The 25,790-nt window shown below is 44.9% G+C and overlaps 1 protein-coding gene across 1 annotated transcript in view; it reads left to right on the forward strand.

Annotated features, from left to right (window-relative positions):
- The window catches only part of mtcl3 (MTCL family member 3), a 73,137-nt gene extending 47,767 nt beyond the window's left edge, over positions 1 to 25,370 (forward strand). Inside the window, exons 6-8 of the mRNA XM_078542135.1 lie at positions 15,735 to 16,949; positions 17,467 to 17,764; positions 24,896 to 25,370. Of these exons, the coding sequence (XP_078398261.1) occupies positions 15,735 to 16,949; positions 17,467 to 17,577 (1,326 nt within the window). The 3' untranslated portion in view covers positions 17,578 to 17,764; positions 24,896 to 25,370. The remainder of the gene's footprint in view (positions 1 to 15,734; positions 16,950 to 17,466; positions 17,765 to 24,895) is intronic.
- Positions 25,371 to 25,790: the final 420 nt, after the last annotated feature.

Genomic DNA, 25,790 nt, shown 5'->3' on the forward strand with positions numbered 1-25,790 from the left:
CATAATGAACCCTGAAGACTGCATGCATATTTCTGGGTTTTGTGCAACTGACGTCTGTTATTTGGTATGCAACATTTTGGAAAATGTTAAAGGTGTGCAGATTTGCTTTTTTTATTCATTGTATGTAAGCATAGCTGGCATGGTAAGGATTTATTGTCCATCCCTAATTGCTCTTGAGAAGGTGGTGGTGAGCTATCGCCTTCAACCGCTGCAGTCCTTGAGGTGCAGGCACACCCACAGTGCTGGTAGGGAGGGAGTTCCAGGATTTTGACCCAGTGAAGGAATGGCGATATATTTCCAAGTCAGGTTGGTGTGTGACTTGGAGGGGAGCTTGAATGTGATGGTGTTCCCAAGCATCTGCTGCCTTTGTCTTTCGAGGTGTCAGAAGTTATGAATTTGGAAGGTTGAAGGAGCCTTGGCAAGTTTTTTATTCATTCAAGGGATGTGGGCTTTGTTGGCTGGGCCAGCATTTTTTGCCCATTCCTAGTTGAACTAGAGAAGGTGGTGGTGAGCTGCCTTCTTGAACCACTGCAGCCCATGTGGTGTAGGTACACCCACAGTGCTGTTAGGAAGGGAGGGGAACATCCAGGTAGTGGTGTTCCCATCTATCAGCTGCCCTTGTCCTTCTAGAGGTAGTGGTTGTGGGTTTGGAAGGTGCTGTCTAAGGAGCCTTGGTGAATTCCTGCAGTGCATCTTGTAGATGGTACACACTGCTGCTACTGTGTGTCGGTGGTGGAAGGAGGGAATGTTTGTGTGTGGGTTGCCAATCAAGCGGGCTGCTTTGTACTGGATGGTGTCAAGCTTCTTGAGTGTTATGGGAGCTGCACTCATCCCGGCAAGTGGACAGTATTCCATCACACTCCTGACTTGTGCCTTGTAGATGGTGGACAGGCTTTGGGGAGTCAGGAGGTGAGTTACCCGTGTAGGATTCCTAACCTCTGACCTGCTCTTGTTGTCACAGTATTTATATAGCTAGTCCAGTTCAGTTTCTGGTCAATAGTAACCCCCAGGATGTTGACAGTGGGGATTCAGTGATGGTAATGCCATTGAATGTCAAGGGGTGATGGTTGGATTCTCTCTTGTTGGAGACGGTCATTGCTTGGCGTGAATGTTACTTGCCTTTTGTCAGCCCAAGCCTGGATATTGTCCAGGTCTTGCTGCATTTGGACATGGACTGCTTCAGTATTTGAGGAGTCGTGAATGGTGCTGAACATTGTACAATCATCAACGAACATCCCCACTTCTGACCTTATGATGGAAAGAAGGTAATTGATGAAGCAGCTGAAGATGGTTGGGCTTAGGACACTAACCTGAGGAACTCCTGCAGTGATGTCCTGGAACTGAGATGATTGACCTCCAACAACCACAACCATTTTCCTTTGTGCTAGGTATAAGTCCAACCAGAGGAGACCTTTCCCCCTGATTCCCATTGACTCCAATTTTTCTGGGGCTCCTTGATGCCACATTCAAGAAGCTCAACGCCATTGATGCCAAAGTAGCCAGCTTGACAGGCACCCTATCCACCACCTTAAACATCTACTCCCTCCACCAGCAATGCACAGTGGCAGCATCATGTATAATATCAAGATGCAATGCAGCAATCAAGAAAAGGGCAAACAAACTTGACCTCATCCTCACCAACCTGCTGCCGCAGTTGCATCTGTCCATGACAGTATCAGTAGAAGTGACAACCGCACAGTCATTGTGGAGATAAAGTCTTGTCTTCACATTGAGGATACCCCCATCGTGTTGTGTGGCACTACCACCATGCTAAATGGATTAGATCTTGAACAGATCTAGCACCTCAGTGCTGGGCAGCCATGAGGCTCTGGGCCATCAGCAGCAGCAGGATTGTACTCGAACACAATCTGTATCCTTATGGCCTGGCATATCCCCCACTCTACCATTACCATCAAGCTAGGGGATCAATCCTGGTTCAATGAAGAGTGCAGAAGGGCATGCCAGGAGCAGCACCAAACAAACCTAAAAATGAGGTGTCCACCTGGTGAAGCAATAACACAGGACTGCTTGTGTGACAAACAGCATAAGCAGAAAGTGACAGACAGAGCTAAGCGATTACACAACCAACAGATCAGATCTAAGTGCTGCAATCCTGCCACATCTGGTCGTGAATGGTGGTGGACAATTAAACAACTCACTGAAGGAGGAGGCTCCATAAATACCTCCATTCTTATGGAGGCGGAGCCCAGCATATCAGTGCAAAAGATAAGTCTGAAGTATTTGCAACAAGCTTCAGCCAGAAGTGCCGATTGGATGATCCATCTCGGCCTCTTGCGGAGGTCCCCAGCATCACAGATGCCAGTCTTCAGCCAATTTGATTCACTCCATGTGATATCAAGAAATGGCTGAAGGCACTGTATACTGAAAAGGCTATAGGCCCAGACAATATTCTGGCAACAGCACTGAAGACTTGTGCTCCAGAACTTGCCGTGCCCCTAGCCAAGCAGTTCCAGTGCAGCTACAATACTGGCATCTACCCGGCCATGTAAAAAATTGCCCAGGTATGTCCTGAACACAAAAAGCAGGACAAATCCAACTCGGCCAATTACTGCCCCATCAGTCTACTCTCTATCATCAGAAAAGTGATGGAAGGGGTCATCAGCAGTGCTGTCAAGCGACACTTGCTTAGCAATAACCTGCTCACTGACGCTCAGTTTGGATTCAGCCAGTATCACTCAGCTCCTAACCTCATTACAGCCTTGGTTCAAATATGGACAAAAGAGCAGAGCTCCTGAGGTGAGAGTGACTGCCCTTGACATCAAGGCAGCATTTGACCGAGTGTGGCATCAAGGAGCCCTAGCAAAACTAGAGTCAATGGGAATCAGGGGGAAAGCTCTCTGTTGGTTGGAGTCATACCAGCACAAAGGAAGATGGTTGTGGTTGTTGGAGGTCAATCATCTCAGTTTCAGGTCATCACGCATGAGTTCCTCAGGGCAGTGTCCTCGGCCCAACCATCTTCAGCTGCGTCATCAATGATGTTCCCTCCATCATAAGGTCAGAAGTGGGGATGTTCGCTGATGATTGTACAATGTTCAGCACCAGTCGCGACTCCTCAAATACAGAAGCAGTCCATGTCCAAATGCAGCAAGACCTGGACAATATCCAGGCTTGGGCTGACAAGTGGCAAGTAACATTCGCACCGCACAAGTGCCAGGCAATGACCATCTCCAGCAAGTGCGAATCTAACCATCAATGAAATTCAATGGCATTACCATCGCTGAATCCCCCACTATTACATCTTGGGGATTACCATTGACCAGAAACTGAACTGGACTAGCCATATAAATACTGTGGCTATAAGAGCAGGTCAGAAGCTAGAAGTCCTGCAGCGAGTAACTCACCTCCTGACTCCCCAAAGCCTGTCCACCATCTACAAGGCACAAGTCAGGATTGTGATGGAATACTTTCCACTTGCCTGGATGAGTGCAGCTCCCACAACACTCAAGAAGCTTGACACTCTCCAAGACAAAGCAGCCCGCTTGATTGGCACCACATTCACAAACATTCACTCTCTCCACCACTCTGCACAGTAGCAGCAGTGTTTACCATCTATAAGATGCACTGCAGGAACTCACCAAGGCTCCTTATACAGCACCTTCCAAACCCACGGCCACTATCACCTGGAAGGACAAGGGCAGCTGATAGATGGGAACACCACCACCTGGAAGTTCACCTCCAAGTCACTCACCATCCTGGCTTGGAAATATATCGCCGTTCCTTCACTGTCGCTGGGGCAAAATCCTGGAACTCCCTTCCTTACGGCACTGTGGGTGTACCTACACCACAGAGATTGGAACAGTTCAAGAAGGCAGCTCACCTCCACCTTCTCAAGGGCAATTAGGGCTGTGCAATAAATACCAGCCAAGCCAGTGACACCCACAGCCTTATAATGAATTTTAAAAAAACTTAAGCTTGCAGTTTGGACCCGCAAATGACTCTTCCATTACCCAGACTTTTCAGACAATGCATTATAATATAGTTTGCTAAAGTCTTCCATTTCACCATGGCAATCTGCATGTTGCAGAATTTTACCCTGGAGAAAGGCATCAGCATTAACCCATTGCGAGTGATGTGGAGCTTTCATAACCAGAAGGAGATGCCCATAAACATAGGCAGTTGCAGGGGCTGCCTGGCTCTATACAAGTTTTCTTCCTGACTAGTCGGTGAAGGGAGGCTGCAGAAAGCTTTAGAGCAGATTAGAGAGCAGTTTCCTCACCATTGTCAACACCTGCCTGTCTTCTGTTGTGTGAGAACAGATTTGATGGAAACAGTGAGACCTGTGAAGTCCTTAATGCTGATTTTCTCAATGTGCTTTACAAGTATTTGGAAATCAGAGGAGAAAGCACAAGCTATCGTAGAGCCAAAGGGTTCTGACTGTGGGAGTGCTCGTGCAGATGTTGCTGAAGTTGCCAAATGATCCAGTCACCTCTTTGTGAGGGTGGTTTCCTCTCAGCTGGATGCAGTCCCAGCAGTAGCCACTGCTCCCAGTGCTGCTGCTGAGACTGAAGGCTGCTGGCCCTCTGATTGGCCAACAGCCCTCGGAGGCAGGATCTCCGCCCTTAAAGGGATGGGAGCCAACTAATTAGTTGCCGGATGGGCCCAAAATGCAGCCGGAGGCCCATAAAAAACCGAGGCAGGGTTCTTCCCTCCCTAGTCCCCCACCGCCTGCGCCCCCCCCCCCCCCCCCCAAAGCTTTCGGGTCTCCTGTCACCCTGACTAAATTCATCCCAATGTCTACATTATCTTCTCCTTTGTGAAGACAACCCAAAGTATTCATTGAGAACCATGCACATGTCTTCTGCCTCCACACACAAGTTAACCTTTTTGATCTTTCAATGTTCCCATTGAAATTAAGGAAAATCCAAAGGTGTTTTATAAATACATGAAGAGTCAGTGGATAACTAAGGAAAGAGTAGGATCACAGAATCACAGAATCTTAATGGCACAGAAGGAGGCCGTAAAAGGATCAAGAATGAGAGGGCACAGATTTAAATTGACTTGCAAAAGAAGCAAGTGTGATGTGAGAAAAAACTTTTTCACAACACGAGTGGTTCGGGTCTGGAATGCACTGCCTGGAAGTGTGGTGGAGGCAGGTTCAATCGAGGCATTCAGGAGGGCATTGGATGATTATTTGAATAGAAGCAATGTGCCAGGGTATGGGGAAAAGGCAGGGCAATGGCACTAGGTCATAATGCTCATTTGGAGAACCGGTGCAGACATGATGGGCTGAATGGCCTCCTGTGCCATTAAAATTCTGTGATTCTGTGATCCTACTCTTTCCTTAGTTATCCACTGACTCTTCGTGTATTTATAAAACATCTTTGGGTTTTCCTTAATTTTACTTGCACATATTTTTGTCATGCCCTCATTTTGCTTTCCTAATTTCCTCTTTATTTTCACCCTTGGATTTTCTCTATTCCTTTAGGCTTCCTGCAGCATTGAGCACTCAGTATCTGACAAAGGTTTCTCTAATTTTGTCATCTTACTTTGTATGCTCCTTGACATCCAAGGGGCTTTCAATATGGAAATCCACTCTTCTGTGGAACAATATTTATTCTGAATCCTCTTTGAATGCCTCATACTGCTCTGACAATGATTTACATTCATGTAGCTTTTTATAGTCCTCTTTTGTCTGGCTGAGTGCAGCTCCAATAATATTTAAAAAGCTTGATACCATCCAGGACAAAGCAGTTTGCAACCTATCCACCGCCTTATTCGCTCCCTTCACCACTGACACACAGTTGCAGCAGTGTATACCATTTACAAGAGATACTGCAGCAATTTGCTAAACCTCTTTCGACAGCACCATACACTTTACCACCTAGAAGGACAAGGGCAGGAGATGCATGGGAACACCACCCCCTACAAGTTCCCCTCCAAGTCACACACTATCCTGACTTGGAACTATATCACCGCTCCTTCACTGCCACTGGGTCAAAATCCAGGAACCCCCTCCATGACCGCACAGTGGGTGGTTCCTACACCAGGTGGACTGCAGTTGTTCAAGAGGGCAGTTGGCCTTTCCCCAGTTGAGAACTTGCTTTCACATGCCAACTCCTTCCTTTGGGTTGACGTCATTTTGGGTGTTTTTTGCCTCTCTCCCTGATGCTGGCATTCCTTTAGCACCAAACACTTAGATTGAGCTCTACTTTCTGGGACTTGCTATTTATAGCGCTTCTGCCACTTCGCTACTCTGCCCATGAACAGGTGCACGCTTCCTTGCCTCCGGCATTTCATTTCTTTCTTAGAAGCTGACTGCTGAAAGACTGAGATATGCTCTCATTAACTCCATGCTACTGCTTTTATCAATTGGCCTCTCACACTGTTTCCCCACAGGCTGTCTTTCTCCTCTCACACTGACTGTCACAATGTTTACCTTCAGATTTACTTTCTCCACTCTCACTGTTTCTTATCTACCACTTTTACCTGTTGGCCCCTGTTACTGTTTTCTCACAGGTTCACTCTCTCCCTAAAAATAAACTCCTAATGGTCTGTACAGGGATTGAACCTTAACATTATGCATACCAAAAACTAATGAAAGGTAGCACTCCTGATAATGCAGCAGTGCTTCAGTATATGTTGAAGTGTTGACCCGAATTATGCACTCAAGGCTTATAGAGTGGGGCTTGAACCAAGAACCTTCAGACACAAATGTGACCATGATACCAGCTGAGCTAATTTGACAGACAGAATTCATGTTCATTACAGCCCAAGGTGGGACTTGAACTCCTGTTTATTGCATTCAGTAGTCTAGGCCTCGAGATTACCAGTATTATCACCGCTACACTACCATGTCTAATAAAAAGAGTAGGGAGGTGATGAAATACTGGCTAGGTCACAGCCAGAGTACTGCGTACAATGCTGATCACTGCATTACAAGAAGGATGCGAATGCACGGGAGAGATTACAGAGGAGATTTATGAAAATATTGCCAGGATTGGAAAATTTTAACTATGAGGAAAGATTGGAGAGACTGGGGCCGGAATTTTCCAGTCCCGATTGGGGCAGGTGCCCTGGCAGGCATGATCGCAAAATCTCACGAGAAGGCCTGAGGCACGATTTCCTACGCCGTAAAAGCAGGAAGCGATTGTGTGCTCCTCCTGTCAATGGCAGGCCGCGTTTCCCGTCGGGAACGCCATCATCATATGTTTACATCTCATTATGATGCTTACTCGCAAGAATCATCCCCCCACATTGAATTTGAATCCCACATTGATGTGAAATCAGAACGTGTTTTACAACAGCATTGAAACAATGTGCAGCTGGCGACCTGCGCTTTGCTGGGAACTCCGAGGTTAGTTCGCACAACTTAGCGCAGTGCTCGTGGGAATCAGCACAAGGCTTTGACGTAAGCATGCTGCGGATTCATGGGTATCTCTCAGGCAAGTCTGCACAGCGACCAGACCAGGGTTATGGCGTGGCTGGCTTTTACTGCGCTGCAGGCATGGGCTCCATTCTGGAAGGGGCAAGGCAGCACTAAGTAAAGGGAAGGGGCCTAAGGGGAAGTGCTCCACTGGGAGCGAAGAGCGGGGAAGGTTGTACACAAACACATGACTGGGGGGGTTGGGGGGAAGCAAATGGCTACCCAATTGGAAAATAAGTTCAAAAGTGAGGGCACTGCCACAGCTGAGACAATTTACCACCATCTCAATTGACATGAATGGAGTCAGGCAAGTGAAACAATCATGCCCACTCAAGCAACACTAATTCCTCAAAGTGGCAATGATTGCTTCCCTAGTTTTAACCCCTTGCTTGCAGCCTTCAAAATCAACAGAGTTTTATGGCACAGCAGAACTATTGGGTGACTGAACAAGCTTGAGGATCCCCTTTGGAGAAGTGGCCATGGAACACTCACAGAGGGGAACACTCCAACCCCCCTAAATTATTCTAAGGTAGACACTGAACATTCACCCCCATGGTCATACCAAACCGTGCAATCTTGGAGTGCAGGTTAAAATGATGCAATGCCTGAGATGAGGGCAGAACACCTAGTCAAGTGGCCAAAGCTGTCGGCAGTTGGTCATGTAGGTTGGGGCGGGGTTGGGTGGTGGCGGTCAACCTTTATCCCACTGAGCATCATTTTGGATTTTGGGGGCCTGAACTCTAGCATGCATAAATGGGCCTTGAGACCACAATCACAGGTGATGCCTTGACCAAAAGTGGACCTTAGGAAACAAATGTTGTTTCTTCCTCATTGATACTGCAGTGAGGAGACCGTCACGAAGATGGAGCCTGGTGCTATCACTGACTGCATTATTGCTTATAGGCAGGAGAGAAGAAGTAGAAGAATGCAATGGAGGCGCCTGTCTCACCAAAGGGAGGAGCAGAACCCTCAATACCAAGGGGCAGCAGGGCCTTCTCCAGATGCAGAGGATGATCGCCAGAGAGCCGTCATGAATAGGAGCCACACTAGACCCAGGGTCTAGAGATGGCGCATGTGCTACCTGCAAATGAGCAAGAACCAGCATCGCTGACGCCTGCACATGTCAAGGGAACTGGTCATGCACACATGCCACATTCTGCAGGATTTGGTGCCATGGGGACTTGGAAGGCATCCACTGCCAGTGGAAGTGAAAGTTACAGCCACACTCAACTTCTACGGCAGTGGCTCCTTCCAGGCCTCCACTGGGGACTTTTCTGGAATTTTGCAAGCGTCCACCCACAAATGTATCCAGGAAGTCACGGATGCCATTTTTGCCAAGGCACATAATTTTGCCAACTTTGACAGAGACCAGGCGAGCTATGAGGCAAGAGCACTGGACTTTGCTAAGATTTCTGGATTTCCAGGGTGCAGGGTGTCATCGATTGCACTCATGTGGCTCTTGAATCTCCCTGGCAATAAGCAGTGAACCGCAAAAGCTTCCACCCTCTCAATGCTCACCTGGTCTGCAACTATAACAAATATATCATGCGCGTTTGCGCAAGATACCCAGGAAGCGTCCACGACTCCTACATCCTCAGGAGGCCTTAGACCCCTGACATCTTCCAGGGACCACACAGCATGCAGGGTTGGCTCCTCGGAGACAAGCGCTACCCACAAAGGACGTGGCTGATGATGCCTGTGCGGTGGCCTCAGACTGCTGCTGAGAGAAGTCATTGTCATGAAGAGATATTAATGTCTATACTGTTATTGGAAATTATTTTTTAAAATAGAGTCTTGTAGTGTCTGTGTCTATGTGTGTGTGTCTTAAATGGATTAAAGCCAGCTGGTTTAGAGGCTTTGATGTATAGAAAGAAGTAGGTTTGAAATGGTAATTAGATAAACATGGGGAAGTTTAGAAACATAGGTTTCAAGGAGGCAAGTTGTATTTTTAAATAAACCATTCAAAAGAATGGGTGAAATCTTGCATCTAGCTAGAAGACGCCAAGCAATGTGTTCATTTTTTTCCCTCAGCTTACTAATAAGATTGCCGAAATCAAAGGATGTTATTGTTAAAAGAGGTAAAATTAAAAGTCTCGTGATACAATGGAAAATTTACATTCAAAGAGAAAGATATGTATAAAGGAGAAAGGATGAGTGATTCCAGGGCAGGCCTAAAGGCTGATGTGGCCCTTTGAGATCACCATTTGCAAGCTGCATCAGTAAACTGTTGGAGAGTGAAGGCGATGGGACAAATATCACTGTCCACCAACTTTATGAAGATACCATTCTTCCCGCAATAGTCACAAGTTCAGGGTTGCACACTCAAGGTTGGACATCTCAGTGCCTGTACACCAGTGTGCCATTGCTTCATCAACTTGAGGTGGAAAGGTTCTCCAGACAGGTGTCTGGCTGACGGCAGCACACATAATCTCTGTGAATGGGTTTGTAGCGTGGAGACCCTGCTGAGAGACTGTGGGCACATGGAGTTTCAGAGTACATGAGCCTTCTGCAAGCATCATCACCTGTTCCCTTCAACACCACATCTTTACATCTCAAGAATGCAGACGAGATAGGGGGACACCTCCACCTCAATGGTGCAGAACCAACATAGCACATCATGGGACCCCACGACACTTGGGTACAAGATTCTTGCAGCAACCACACTTTACTTCAAAGTGCAGGCATTACTGATCAGGAGAGTGACATTGAAACAGGACACTCACTGTGGTCAGATTGGAACACACTGTACAGAAGAGAGGCCCAGGATACCAACAATTGCCATTAGTGTGTGCAGAAACCAAGGTTTCACACTTGATTGACATTAAAAAGCTCATCATAAAAAGGAGGCATACACAAGGAGGCATGAAATAATTGGGAGTGTATTTTCACTTGTGAACATTATGTACAAGTGTTTAACAACAGTGCTCACGTTGTGCAACTACATCTTCGCCTTCCTTAGCCTCCCACTACATCTTACTGCTCCTCCAACATCCACAGCAGAGATGGAGGTAGCTTGTTGACTGCTATGCCCTGTCTTTGATGACTTCTGTGTGCTTCCTCTGGATGGCTAAGACCTGGAGGGCCCCAGCCTGCTTTCGGGGTCCTACTGTGGGCCAGTTGCACCCCCCTTGGCCTTCTAGAGCTGGAGCTAGTGGGATCACAAGAAGAGGGGATTTGGATCGGCCAGACTGTCCCGGAGTCACCTGGGTGGATGGCCCTGGGATATCGAGCTGCTGGTCCTCCCCCCTATGGGTGCTCAAGGGCCCCTGGCTGTCTCCTTGAGGAGAAGGGGCAGCTGGAGTGAGATGAAAATGCCCCATCCCCTCTTGCATTGACACTGATGGATGCTACCAGGGGCCTTAGCGATGGAGTTCAGCCCGCACAGCAGTGCAGGACTGATGTCCTGGACCAAGGTCTCCATGTTGGCTACCGTCCCACCAGTGTTGACCTCGGAGCATTGGCATGCCGGTGCTATTTTGAATGCAGGTGCGCTCCTCCATTTGCCTTGCAATCTGAGGGCAGCTGAAATCCCTTCCTGCTTTCCCTTGACTGTCACGGAAGCTCCAGCAACTGATTTAGGACCGAGTCAGGAGGCTCGTCATCTGACTTGGCCTCAGCAGATTCCTGGCCTCCAGCAGTTCTCCAAGTGTTGGCAACCTGGGAAGTCCCTGCTTCCGCCTGTTGTGGACCAGACAATGTGATGTGCTCACCAGATTATGATCCTGAGGCTACTCTAGAACTAGGTCCCACCGAGGTGCTTGTCTCCACGCTGGTGGTGATTGTGAGTGAGCAGTGTGATGATGAGTCTTCAATGTGGCTCCCCTCAGCTTCCTCATCTGAGGTGCCCTTGGGGCTGGAGTCGATGGCCTGGCTTCTGCCTGACCTCGGCAGCTTTCCAGAGGGGCCTGCGAAAGAAAGAAGAGATAATTAGTGCATGGCAGGGGACTGTGAAACAGGACACATCACTCATAGTATGGTTGTTTGATGAATGTTGTGGTGAAGGACATCACTTGGTTGAGTGCCGCCGACCTCACCGTCAGCACAGGAGCGGCCCAGATCCTCGCTGGTCAGCTGGATGGCTCTATTCTCAAAGTCAGAGAGGACCTTGATCTTGACAACTCCTCCGTCGGTATGGGACCTCTTTTTATTGTGAGCAACCTTGACCTGCATGAAGACAGATGGAGAAAGTGTGAGCAAGACACATGTGAGTAATGATGACGAGAATGCCTGGCATGTATGGGTGGCCAGTGGAGCCCTGGACAGGATAAGGTTGCAAGCTCCAGAGGAGGTGAGGCCAGATGGCGATGTGAGGGTGTGTGAGAATGAGTGGTGATGTCCCTTGAGGTGGCAGCGAGTGAGATCCTTGTGAATGTGTGATGGGCTTATGAGTGCTTGAGTTGAGAGTAATGATATGGGTGACTTACCCTAGAGAAACGGAGGAGATCATTCATCCTCTTCCTGCACTGGGTGGCTGACCTCTTTTGCAGTGCATTGTGGCACTGATCACCACTGCCACCACCTCCCAAGCTGGATTGGTTCAATTGCCTGCAGTTCTGTGTCCAGAGCAGGGGTAGAGGACATTGCAGCAGGCCTCCACTGCATCCAGCAGGCGCTCCAGTGCGGCATCACTAAATTTAGGCACTGCATGATTCCCCACTTTGGATGCTATTTGTTTCCTGCAGCTTTCTTCAGCTGAGATAGTGCAAACACTGTGCAGGAGTACCCTTTAAATATGATGCCCGGAGTTAGGGAGCTCAGAGGTCACGGGCGGGATGGGCGAATCAAAGTCTGCCCGTCAGCAATACGGCATGATCCCCGTGGATCACTAATTACTTAAGGCGGGAGAGCACGATACAGCGCAAAAACCCACCAATGCAGTCGGCGGGTGCAGTGCCAATTTTTAACGCCCGCTAATGCACTTTGCCTGATTTCAGGGAAAATCCCGGCCTGGGGTTTTTTTTGGAACAGAGGAGGCTGAGGGGAGATTTAACTAAGGTGTATAAAATTATGAGGGGTCAATTAGCTCAGATAGTTAGAGTATGGTACAGAATAACATCAACAGTGTGGGTTCAATCCTTGTATCGACTGAGGTAGCTCTGGGGGCCTCTTCGTCTTGCCCTGCAGTTACATTACAGCTTGAACCATGATTAGCAACTCTCGAATAATGAGGATGCTACATGGAAAGCACGATAAAATTATGAGGGGCTTAGATAAAGTGGGTATAAAGGATCTATTTTCCCTTAGGAAAGAGGTCAACAAGCAGGGAGCCTAGCTTTAAAGTAAATGGTAGAAGGGTTAGTGAGGTGTTGAGGAGAAATCTTTTCACCTAGAGTGACATTGAACTCACTGCCTGAAAGGGTTGTAGAGGCAGAAACCCTCACTGTATTTAAAAGGTACTTAGATATGCACTTGGAGTGCTATACCCTGCAAGACTTCGGACCAAGAACTGGACAATGGGATTAAGCTGGATAGCTCTTTCTCAGACAGCAGATTCATGGACCAAATGGCTTCCTTCTGTGCCATAAATGTCTTTGATTCTATGATTAAAGCCAAGAGTTTAAAACTGTTTTGTGGAATTTCACATTCCACCTCTCATTAGCCATATTTTTTTCTATCAACAGTGTGGGGCAGATAACCTGCTTGCAAATGTGTTGGATGCTTTTCTTGTACAATTTTGATAATAAGGACATGTATCAGTTTGTTCAAAGTTCAGCAGCTCACTAGTGATCTAAATGGGCTGCTACTGTTGCTGTGTTGCTTTGAAAGCATAATTTATCCCCATGGGTATGCCTTCTCCACAGTGACCTTTAGCTGTCCCTGGTTGATGAGCATTGTGTCCACTGACTGTAAAATGCTTCTAATTGTAGAAAGCATTCTTCTTCCAAAAGCAGATGCTGTAAGGAGATCCCCTCCATACACACACCCAAATTTAGGGCAAGAATAATTTTTATCTAACGAAAGGTCATCAACATGAAACATTAACATTTTTTCTCTCCACAGATGCTACCAGATCTGCTGAGTACTTCCAGCAATTTGTGTTTTTATATCAGATTTCCAGCATCTGTGGTATTTTGCTTTTGTGCAATTTTTACCCATTCACTCGGCTACTCAGGGCCCAATTTTGATGAGGACAAGTTTTCTGAGGGTTGAAGGTTTTCTACACATGCTGTAGAGGTTTATCTCCACAAGAAGCATTTTCTTCGATAGAAGGATCCCCATCAGGAAGACATCCTGATTGATAGGTGTGGTTTCTAATCAGGCACCGAAGACTCCAAAACAGACTTCTAGCCCCAGTAAGGAGCCTGCAGCTGCTAGTTGGCGGGGTGAGGGTTGTGGGTCTGATCTCAGTTGGGGATGGGGTTTGTTCGATGAATTCGAGCTTCCTCCTGAAGAGTGGGTTTGTTTGCGGGTTGGGACGCAGTCCCCGATCGGGGATTCTTTGTATCAGGCTGGGCTGTGTTCTAATGTAAGGGTAGCAGGTTAGTTTAGGAGTCTGGGATGAAGCATTCCAGCTCTTACTGGCCCACAAGCAGTGCTGTAAAGGCATTTAGCTTTTCTCTGAAGCCTTCCTTTGCTCGCTTGAGCTGCTGGGCTTGTCACACCTAGAAAACGTGAGAAACCAGGGTTGAACCTAGAAAATATGTTAAACCTGAGGCTGCCATCCTTATTAAAATGATTAAGTGACTAACTCACCTGCTGGGAGCAGGTTGTGTGCCTTTGAATATCTTGATATCTTGCTTCTGTTAATCCTGGAAGTGCGTGGATTGGGTGTTAAAATTTTAAAAATCTCATCTGACCACAACCCACCAACATTTTGGAGTTAAAATTCATCCCCCCTCACCTGCCACACCTCCCCCACCAGTTTCTTTTTAGGTTGTTGTTAGGATGTCAATGGAGCATTATGGCAAAATAGGCATGCAAGGTAAGCATTGATATAAGTGAAAGGTAGTCTGAAGGGACTTAAAAAGTACAATGGTACTTGTATATTTCAGAGTCCTACTTAAAGAATATTTTGTTGTCTCTTTCCTTCTAAAGTGACCCTAGAAGATCTCTAAACTTATTGCCTACTTGAACTCCTGTCCTTTGGTGTTTATTGTGCCATAGACTTTGATTTAAGCTTTAAGCACTGACTCCAATTACCTTTGAACCATTTTTCTATGAGGCCTTTTGACTTGAATGGCAGAGGTAGCTGCTGCCCTGAGATGAACCAGTTCTAATGGGATGCAGTGCTGGCATCTGAGAACCATGGGCTCAGTGCTTCTTTTCCATTCTGTTCTATTTTATCTCTTATTGTAAAATGAAAATCTACCTCTGCAAACATTTCACCTTTAAAGAGAAGGGCTTCCAATACTCATGATATACAAATTGCAAAATCATCGGATTATTGTCAAGATAATCCTAAAAATCTGAACATGGCTTGCCTTCAACCAAATAAGTGAACTTGAAGCATGGTGCAGTCTTGCTCCCCAATCTGCATCTGGATCAGTTGATTTATGATGTAATCTTTAATAAATTAATTCTGTCAGTACATTCCAGCATTATTTCATGAAATTCAGATGGATTTTAGATTGAATAATGCACCTCTCTGATATTTTAGTTATATGTATAGCGTATTCATCAACCCTGAGTTTCCTGACCTATATTGGCTCCTGGTTGAGTAATGCCAAATCCTCATTCTTGTTTTCAAATCCCTCCATGGCCTCACCCTTCCCTATTTCTGTAATCTCCTCCAGCCCCACAACCCCCTGTGACATCTACGCTCCTCTAATTCTGATCTCTTGAACATCGCCGATTTTAATTGCTCCACCATTGGTGGCCATGCCTTCAGCTGCCTAGGCACAAAGCTCTTGAATTCCCTCCCTAAACCTCTTTGCCATCCCAAATCTCTTCCTCTTTCTCTCTCTCTCTCTCTCTCTCTCTCTCTCTCTCTCTCTCTCTCTCTCTATCTATCTATCTATCTATCTCTCTCTTTCTTCCTTTAAGATAGTCCCTGAAGACCGATCCTTTTGGCCAAGCTTTTGGCCTTCTGCCCTAATATCACTTTATGAGGCTCGGTTTGAAATTTTGCTTTTAACACTGCTGTGAAGCACCTTGGGATCTTTTATTATGTCAATGTTGTTATACAAATACAAGTTTTCTTTGTTGTTAACTTTTCACATGCTGGTAGCTGAAAGTATTCATTCTAATAGAAATCTTCTGAAGCATGAAAAAAAACTGAAACTGTTGCACTATTTCACTGATTCACAGTTGTACAAAGTCAATTTTACTTGTTTGTAGTGCTTCACTGATATCTGTTACTTCAAATGGTAGACATGAGAATCTTTTTTGTTAATTACCCCCCCACCCCAAGGAGGACAATGATGATATAAAATGCCAACTACAGTTTGTCAAGGAAGAAGCAATTCTAATGCGTAAGAAAATGGCAAAAATTGATAAAGAGAAAGATAGACTTGAGTGCGAACTGCAAAAGTACAGATCCTTTTATGGGGATCTGGATAGTCCTTTGCCAAAAGGTGAAGCAGGAGGACCTCCTACAACCAGAGAAGCTGAACTAAAACTTCGTCTCCGACTGGTGGAAGAAGAAGCCAATATCCTGGGGAGAAAGATAGTTGAGCTTGAGGTTGAAAATAGAGGATTGAAGGCTGAGTTGGATGATATAAGGGGCCACTATGAGAAAGAAGGAGCGGGTGGTGAAGATTATATTGGTGTTGGTGCTTCTGCTTTTCGGGATCAAAGTGAAGCTGTGTCAGAACTAAGACAGAACTTGCAGCTTGTTGAGGATGAAGCTGAATTGCTGAGACGAAATCTGGCTGACTTGGAAGACCAAAATAAACGACTTTCTGCTGAAGTCAATAAATACAAGTATAAAACAGGAAGTGTGCAGGATACATCCAGGAATAATGATAATTCCAAAGTTACAGAAGTCCTTCAAGAGGAACTAAAGGCAGCTAGGATGCAAATCAATGAACTCAGTGGCAAAGTCATGCAACTACAATATGAAAATCGTGTACTGATGTCCAATATGCAGCGCTATGACCTGGCATCCCATTTGGGCATCCGTGGCAGCCCCAGAGACAGTGATGCAGAAAGTGACACAGGAAAAAAAGAAAGTGATGATGACTCTCGGCCTCCTCACAGGAAAAGAGAAGGGCCCATTGGTGGAGAAAGTGACTCTGAAGAAGTTCGCAACATCAGGTGCTTACAGACTCCACCAAGGTCTTTATTTTCTACAGATGGCAGATTGCTTCAAAAAAACCTCAAGGACCGACAACAGATGTCGGACATACGGCTGGAGGCAGAGCGACTGAGCAGAACTATAGATCGATTGATCACAGACACAAGCACAATTATAACTGAAGCAAGAATTTATGTAGCAAATGGTGATCTGTTTGGCAGAATGGAGGAAGAAGATGAAAGCAGCAGGATTAGAGAACATGAACTTCTCTACAGGATCAATGCTCAGATGAAAGCATTTAGGAAGGAGCTGCAAACTTTCATAGACAGACTAGAGGTTCCAAAAACAACAGATGAAAAAAATACAGAGGAACCTTTGTCTGTCAGTCAGGTAAGCAAGTTCAACATCAATTGTTTAATATAATTAAATGTTGGCAACTTCAATGTATAATTTACATTTTTGTAGCATACTTATATTCTGGTGGGTACATCGTTGGTTATTATATTGTAAGTAACAGCACAGTTAGCAAAATAGGGTAGTTCACTGGACTTTAGCAGTATTTAAGAAAGCAGACAACCTAAATGCACAAAAATGTTCAGGTAGATTCTCAGGTAACACATGTAGTACATATATTTAGTTTCACTTTATCCTTAAGTTCTAAGAACCTTGGATAAGTTCAGTAGTGTGCATTGCAAACATTACCTATCCTGACATAACAAGTTCAGTAACAGTCATCAGCTTTATGTATCAAAAGTCCTTTACTGTTTTATCTGCAATAATATATTCATAAAATTATATTGTGACATTTGTATACTTGTATTTTTTCTGAAAACTCAAGTTGCTTCTATTGATATATGTATGACTGTTATTTAACGGTAATTCTTGCTTTTTGTATTTGCCTGCCCAGATGTTTCAACCTATTATTTTGCTTATTCTCATCCTTGTATTATTTTCATCATTGTCTTACGCTACCATATTTAAATTGGTTTTTCTTTTCACACTTTTCTTTGTTCTGTAGAATCTCCATCTACTTCAGTATACCACCTTTTTAGTTTGTTTGTTTATTTTAATATCTCATCAAGAATTCAGCAAATACAAAATAACACACATAGCATTCAAGACATTACAGAATCATCTTATGCAAAGCTTTGTAAAATACTGGAGACTACCAATTTTCAACATGGATTGTTACATGAAGCCATTAGGTGAGTGATTTTCTAAATTGTTTCTCTTTTGGTTAAGTTTGATACTGTATAAGAATATGAGCTCTTACAACATCTTTGCTGTACTTAACTTCCTATGTACGCTGCTTATAAATTTAACAAAATTTTACCAAATGACGATATATGACGGTGAAAAATGAAATAATATTTATTTCACTGAGGCATCATAGTAGCAGTAACAACAGAAATTATCTCTAGCCCAATGGTTTAATTGGTAGCAGTCTCATCACTGGCTAGGAATAGAGGTGTCATTTATATTTTTGGAGCAAAAGCATGGTCACGTTCTTGTTGCATGTAGTAGAGGATATAACAACTTATAATTTTTTACAGGGTGATGGAAATGCTGCAGTATGTTTGATCCTCACCAATACCTCATCCACATGATCATTATATTCTTTGGAGAACTGACATTCACACAGACCCAATGCACAATTCTCATTTCCACCTCTCCATTTCTCTCTCCTCCATTATGACCCTCCTTAAAACCTACCTCTTTGACCAAGCTTTTAGTCACCCATCTTGATATCCTATCATCGCCTTCTTTGATTCAGTGTCAATTTGTATCCTGTGAAACACCTTGGGATGTTTTCCTATATTCCATAAACTCTTTTGCATTGTTTGCATACTTCTGAGGAGGTGGAGGGATCAGAGTCCCGCACTTAAAATATGCGCAAATACCATATTTATTTTGAAATAAGACAGGATAATGTCACTGTACCTTCTGCCTATTTTATTTTTTGTTGGGTCTGCCTTCTCTAGGTGGCAACCCAAGGTTAGAAAATGCAAGTTACAGCTTTGGCCAGTCCACAGATATTAAAGTACCTGAAAAGACATTTGGAGTTAGGATGCTGAAAAAAGGAAAGTGCAATATTTTGATAGGGGCAGACTTCACACAGCATGTTTTTGGACAAAAGTCAGAAGACCCTGAAGCTGGTAGCCATTATTTTTCTTGGGCTTCTGTGGAAGTTGACTTTCCTTCCATGCCATTACTATGGGGCATGTCAGGCCTAAGCAGATAATGTGAAGTTGGAAATACAGGTGTCTGCAGGTTAAGAGAGATGGAACAAACTTCTGGGGCAAAATTTTACCCTTGGTGTGCGGGTGCACTCCTGACATGCCCATGTGTAAAATAAAGCACATTGACGTTGGCCGAGTGTCCTGATGTCAACGTGCACTCTCATGATATTTCGCTAGGCGAGCACGCAATGAAGATGGAGGCACGCCCGTCATTAATTAAGTGGCCAGTTAAGGCCCTTGAGAGACCAATTGACTCAAGTTTATGAAGCCCATGTGATTTTCAGGCTGTCACATGGGCAAAACAGGCAGGTGGGCAGGCCACAATTTGCAAAACCTCATCCACGGGCAGAATAAGAGGGGTCAGTGGGCTTCACAAAGAGAATAGTGAGAAGTTTTGGATAACATTTGCTGCTGCTTGCTTCTGTGAACAGGACAGTTCATTTTGCTTTAGCGCTGTATTCAGAGCATTTAGAGCTTCAGTTCAGGACTCAGTGTTGTCTTCCAGGCCCCCGAAGGACTCACATCATGTGGAGTCTTCCAGGTATCAGACAGCCTTCCCTTAACCTGGTAATGGGGGGTTGTGGTCTCCGCTGGAGGTACTTCCTCTGAGGAGGGCCAGAGGAGGAGGAGGCCAGGTGTCCCTATTCAGCCTCCAGGGGAGCGACCTGTGGGAGGAGAGGCGCAGGCGCAAGAGGCGCAGGGCCAACAGGAAGGCCAAGGCCCAAGGGGCTGCAGAACGCGGCTGCCAGGATTTACAGACAGCGATGCAACTACCTCAATATGTCTGAGGTGCAATGCCGAAGGAGGCTCTGTCTCTCAAGGGAGACAGTGGCCTCCATCTGTCAGAGGATCGGCCCTGAGATCAGCTCCAGCTGTGTGGGTGGACACCTCATGCCAGTGGTGCTGAAGGTCATGGTGGCCCTAAACTTCTATGCCTCCAGCTCTTTCCAGGGGTCAGTGGGGGAATCTGTGTGGAATGGTCCCAATCTTGAGCTGCATCAAGCTGGTGACAGAAGCTCTGTTCAGGTGTGCATTGACTTTCATTCATTACCGTACAGACAAGGCCAGCCAGGCTGAGCAAGCCAGAGGCTTCGCAGCGATTGCTGGGTTCTCCCGTGTCCAGGGTGCAATAGACTGCACACATGGCCATCAAGGCACCAGTGGGTCTGCCGGGTGCCTTCATCAATAGGAAGGGCTTCCACTCCATGAACATGTAGATAGTGTGTGATCACAGGATGCAGAATCTGCAAGTCTCTGCAAAGTATCCTGGCAGCTCCCATGACGCTTACATCCTGAGACACTCCAAGGTGCCGAGGCTCTTCCGTGCTCCAGCCCGGCTGGATGGATGGCTGTTTGGTGACATCAACTATCCCTTGATAAGGCGGCTCATGACGCCTCTCCGCCACCCAAGAACAGAGGCCGAGCAGCGGTACAATAGGAGCCATGCCTCCACAGGGGCGGTGGTAGAGAGAACCATTGGTCTTGTCAAGATGCGCTTCCGATGCCTGAGTGCACTGCAATACCCCCTAGATCATGTGTCACTATAGTGGTGGCATGCTGCACTCTCCACACTCTAGGAGAACGCTGAGGGCATAGACGCAGACTTGGGTAACCTCCAGGTAGGCAGGGACACCCGGGAAGCTTTGATCCAATGCTCCTTCAGCTAGCCTACCAAATAGTTCACTTTGCATGATATCAAGATATGGCTGAGTTTTTTTTAATTCTTTCATGTGTTGTGGGCATCATTGCTAGGCCAGCATTTTTAAATTGCACATCCCTAGTTGTTCTTGAGAAGGTGATGATGTGCTGCTTTCTTGAACTGCTGCAGTCCATGTGGTATAGGTACACCTACAATGCTGTTAGGGAATGAGTTCCAGGGTTTTAATCCAGCTACAGTGAAGGAATAGCGATATAGTTCCAAGTCAGAATGGTGTGTGGCTTGGAGGGGAACTTGAGTATTCCAATGCACTGCCCTTGTCCTTCTAATGATAGCGGTCGTGGGTTTGGAAGGTGCTATCAAAGGAGCCTTGGTGAGTTGCTGCAGTGCATCTTGTAGATGGTACACATTGCTGCCATTGTGCGTTGGTTGTGGAGGAAGTGGATGTTGAAGGTGGTGGATGTGGTATCAATCAAGTGGGCAGCTTTGTCCTGGATGATGTCAAGCTTCTTAAGTGTTATTGGAGCTGCATTCATCCAGGCAAGTGGAGTGTATTCCACCACACTCCTGACTTGTGCCTGGTAGATGGTGGACAGGTTTTGGGGAGTCAGGAGATGAGTTACTAGTCACAGGATTCTCAGCCTCTGACCTGCTGTTGTAGTCACAGTATTTATGTGGTTGATGCAGTTCAGTTTCTGGTCAATGGTAACCCCCAGGATGTTGAAAGTGGTGGATTCAATGATAGTAATGCCATTGCATGTCAAGGGGAGATGGTTGGATTCTCTCTTGTTGGAGATGGTGGTTGCCTGACACTTGTGTGGCATGAATGTTACTTGCCACTTATCAGCCCAAACCTGAATTTTGTCTAGGTCTTTCTGCATATGGGCATGGACTGCTTCAGTATCTGAGGAGTCGCGAATGGTGCTGAACATTGTGCAATCATCAGCGAACATCCCCATTTCTGACCATTGATGAAGCAGCTGAAGATGGTTAGGGCAAGGATACTAACCTGAGGAACTCCTGCAATGATGTCCTGGTACTGAGATGATTGACCTCCAACAACCGCTAGGTGTGACTCCAATGAGTAGAGAGTTTTCCCCCTGATTCCCATTGACTCCATTGAATGCACTGGATACAGCAAAGACTGTGGGCCCTGACAACATCCTGAACGTAGTGCCAAAGAGTGGCTCTCCAAAACTAGCCAAGCTGTTCCAGTACAACTACAACATTAGCATCTAACCAACAAAGTAGAAAGTTGCCTAGGTATGTTCTGTACACAAAAGGACAGATCAAACCTTGGCATTACCACCCCAGTCTACTCTCAATCAACATAAAAGTGACGGAAAGTGATATTGACAGTGCGATCAAGTGGCATTTACTAACCAATAATTTGCTCGATCCTGCTCAGTTTGTTTTTCGCCAGGACCACTTGGCACCAGACTTCAATAGACCCTTCGTCTAAACACGGACAAATTGTCTGAATTTCAGATGTGAGGTGAAGAGTGATTGCCCTTGACATCAAAGCAGCACTTGACCAGGTATGACATCAAGGAACCCGAGTAAAATTGAAGTAAATGGGAATCAACTCTCCACTGGCTGGAGTCATAACTAACCCAAAGGAAGGTGGTCGTGGTTGTTTGAGTCAAATCATCTTAGACCCGGGCTATCACTGCAGGAGCTCCGCTGAGTAGTGTCCTAGATCCAAACCTCTTTAGCTGCTTCATCAACGACCTTCCCTCCATCAAAATGTCAGAAATGGAGATGTTCACTGATGCTTGCAGTGTTCAGTTCCATTCACAGATCCTCAAATACTGAAGCAACCTGTGCCCACATGCAATAATACCTAGACAGCATTCAGATATCTGCATGTGCATAGTTAAACATGAGGATCTAAAAGTTGCTGTCAGAGGCACTTTGCTCCACCACATGGGTCACTATTACAGTTCTTGGAGATAGACTCACACTGAAGTGATGCAATGGCATGAACTTGCTGTACATGCCCCATTAGTTCTGTACTAAAATCAGATTGAAAAATTAGGGCTGATGTATTCAGGATTAAGTGAGTTTTTAATGGGGTAATAAGTAATAATTATTAATGAAGAATTTCTCTGGCCCTGAAAAATTAATTTTACAATTGCAGAGTCTCATTCCCTCAGAAGAAAACGAATGTTGGAAATTTTTTTTACAAGAAAATTTGAATTTATTTTTTACTTTTTCTGCCTGTCTCTTTTGTATATCTCAATTAATACCAACTGTATTTCACAATCTTTATTTCACTTTCTATAGATAATTTGAACCTTATTTTCCACTTCCTTATATAAGAGGTTTGGATTATGGGATCAGGATTTTGTGGTCCAGAAATGGGTCCAAACGAGGTCAGATTCATTAAAAAAAAGGCTCCCAAGATGTGAAAGTGGAAGTCCCGTCTCTGTTTCCAGCTCTGGCTATTTTAGTGATGCGGAAAGGGGAAGGAGCAGGATCTGGGGTGCTTTGTTTTAGAAGCTGCTGGCAACGTTTTAGAAGTAGGAATATCAAAACTCTGGGATTTTGATGAAAGCATCCAGGATTTGGAAGCCCTTCTAAATCACAATTGCAGAGTGGAGGTGTGAACCATGGGTTGGAGGCAGGAAGAATTTTAAGAGATGAATAAAAGTGGTGTTGTCCCCTTTACAGTTTATCATGAAATGCTGTAGCCTGAGTTGTACATGTGTTTCCTAAAATAAATGATGATGATGATGATGATGTGATTGGAAAATGTAAGTGACCATTAAATAATGTGGTTGCCAGGTTGTTACTTCTGACAGCTGGCAAGCTGTCAAGTGAAAGAACAGCACTGCAAATGTGGACAGGTCTTCAGATACATTAGAATAGATTATCCACTGGATAAAGTGCTATTCTACATTGTATAGTATTGAAAGGCTAGCCAAGTGTGAGATCCAGAGCTAATTGTTTAAGCTTTCCACGTTGCATTCATTCCTTCTTTGTGGATCAGTTCAGTCATCTGTTTGGCTGTTTGCAAAGCTTTGACAGATATATTAACTTTTCGTTGCCTTTAAAAGCATAGATGGATTCTGAAGTGCAGAGTTTGTTTACTCAGCTGCTGTAGGGAATGTGAGTTTGATAGCTTGGCTGCCTTCAAAAGCACTAATGTGTTCTGAAGTGCAGAGTTTGTTCATTCAGCTATTCTTTGGAATGTGAGTTTGATGGTTTTGACAGATTTATGAGCTCCTGAAGAGGCTAATCAATTTTATGTGTCTATTCAAATGACATTTGTATATTTTGACAGATTTATGAGACTCTGAAGAGGTTTATTTTTTGTAAGTGCATTATCAAGTGATGTTTTATTTTGACAGATTTATGAGCTTTTCAACAACTTCCAAATGTTATAGGGCTTGTGAGTTCTGTTTTTACAGTGGATACTAAGTGAGTGGGCTAGGCGATGAGGGGGTGAGTGAAGGGGAAGTGAGGAGGCTGTAGGGGTGAGAGGGATAGGGTGTTTAAGGGGGTGAGGGTGAGAAGATCTTTACGCTGATCTGCAGGTTATTTGGAGGAGCTGCTGATGGCAATTAAGAACTGAGCCAATGCTTTTGGGAATGGAGGCAGGCCTTTTAACCTGGCTACTTTTGCACCAGCCTGCCTCTTTTGCTGCCTTAGAAGCAGGCCTGATTCTAGACTATTCCTCCCCCCAAGACATAAAAATCCCACCTGCCAGGATGGAGGTAGGATCACAATATCGGGATTAATCTTGATCCCAGCTTCTCACTTCCAATAGGAAATTTCCGACCTGTGTGTCCCATTGAAGGTTCTTCAGTCTTGTTGATTGAAGAGCCTTGCTGTTTATTTCCCTGCTTGCAGATACCACAAACCCCCTGTGGAAAAGATGCCAGATTACATGTTCTTTGATTGGTCTAGTCAATCTTCAAGTCTGACCACCACCCTGATCCCACCGCCCGCTCACCCCCTACCAGCCATCATACTTTGGTGGTGTTCTGCATGCTGCTTAACCCCATTACTTAAAAGGAACTGTTACAAAAGTGAGGTCAGCCTGAGATATTCTTTTGGGTAAATTGCTAACCAGTCTCTCATGTAACTAGATCTTGTATTACTTATTTTCACCACCTAATATCTAAGGCCAGATATTAATAATTAACCTGCCTTATTTAACAGTCAGTGAAAACACTGAGTATTGGTTATAGCAAATATCATCTTGCTTACATTTACTTCTGTTCCTCCTTGAGAAAAATAACAAGCCATGCCACTCTGTTATGGTTACCAGGTAAGTAGCACTTCTTTGGACTAACTGAAAATGCCTACATTGGGCTTGACAAGCTCCAGTCCTAAGCTAGACTAAAGATGAATTAGACCTTACCTGCCTTTCAGAACAGACCTTACCAATTAATCAAGAACATATGTTTCTCTCTTTTGTTGTGTGTCCACAGAAAATTGAGGGATGACCCTCGACTCGTGTTCTGTTTCCAGGTAGTTAGAAGAACTACCAATTAAATCAGCTACCACTCCTGCCTGCATGAAAATTCCTGTCAATTAACTCCTCCTGTACATACAGAATTTAGTTCTTCCCAACATTTCAAGTCTAATTGTCAACCGGAAGTTTTTGAACCTATTTCCCAATGTCATTAACCATAACAAATTCAGCAGTTGGCTTTTAGAGGAGCTCATGAACATACAAATCCTCTATTTGTCCCAATGTGGCTATCCTTTGAACCTAATACTCTTAAGAGCAGGATTTATTGTAGAAGCAATGCCTTGATTCAAGTTACTTCAACACCCCTTCTGTGGCGAAATGATTTGAAAATTTAGAACTGCAACTGGCAGCCACTTTGATTTCACTGAAGAATGGATATGTGTCCTGGCAAGAGATGAAGAGGACCTTGAAAAGCCTCCCTATACTTCCAGGTGATTTCTTAACGTTGTCTAGTGTTTTGCAACAGCTTCACTGAATGTCAATTTAATTGATGGAATTGAGCGTTGATGTGATTTTGTTGTCATGTTTCTTTCTAATTTTATTGTGGTAACTTCAAGTTATGAGTCAAATGTCACTGCTAATTATTTTCAAAAATTGATATTGCATAGAACACCAAGTGGAATTTTGATCCATTCCTGCCAAATGCAAGATAAGATGAACTAAAATGCATGGGGTCCAATACATAATATCTTTTTTGTATGTTAACTTTTTCCTAAGGCAGCACAATGTTCCACAAGTACTGACAAAGTGTGAGTACTTCATCAATTTGCTCATTCTTCAATATGGGCCCACAGTTGAGTTTTAGCAGATTGTTTGACTGTAGGCATCACAACCCGGGAAGAAACCTGAAT

The sequence above is a fragment of the Cetorhinus maximus genome, chromosome 5 (genome assembly GCF_964194155.1).
Source record: "Cetorhinus maximus chromosome 5, sCetMax3.hap1.1, whole genome shotgun sequence".
Classification (NCBI taxonomy): domain Eukaryota; kingdom Metazoa; phylum Chordata; class Chondrichthyes; order Lamniformes; family Cetorhinidae; genus Cetorhinus; species Cetorhinus maximus.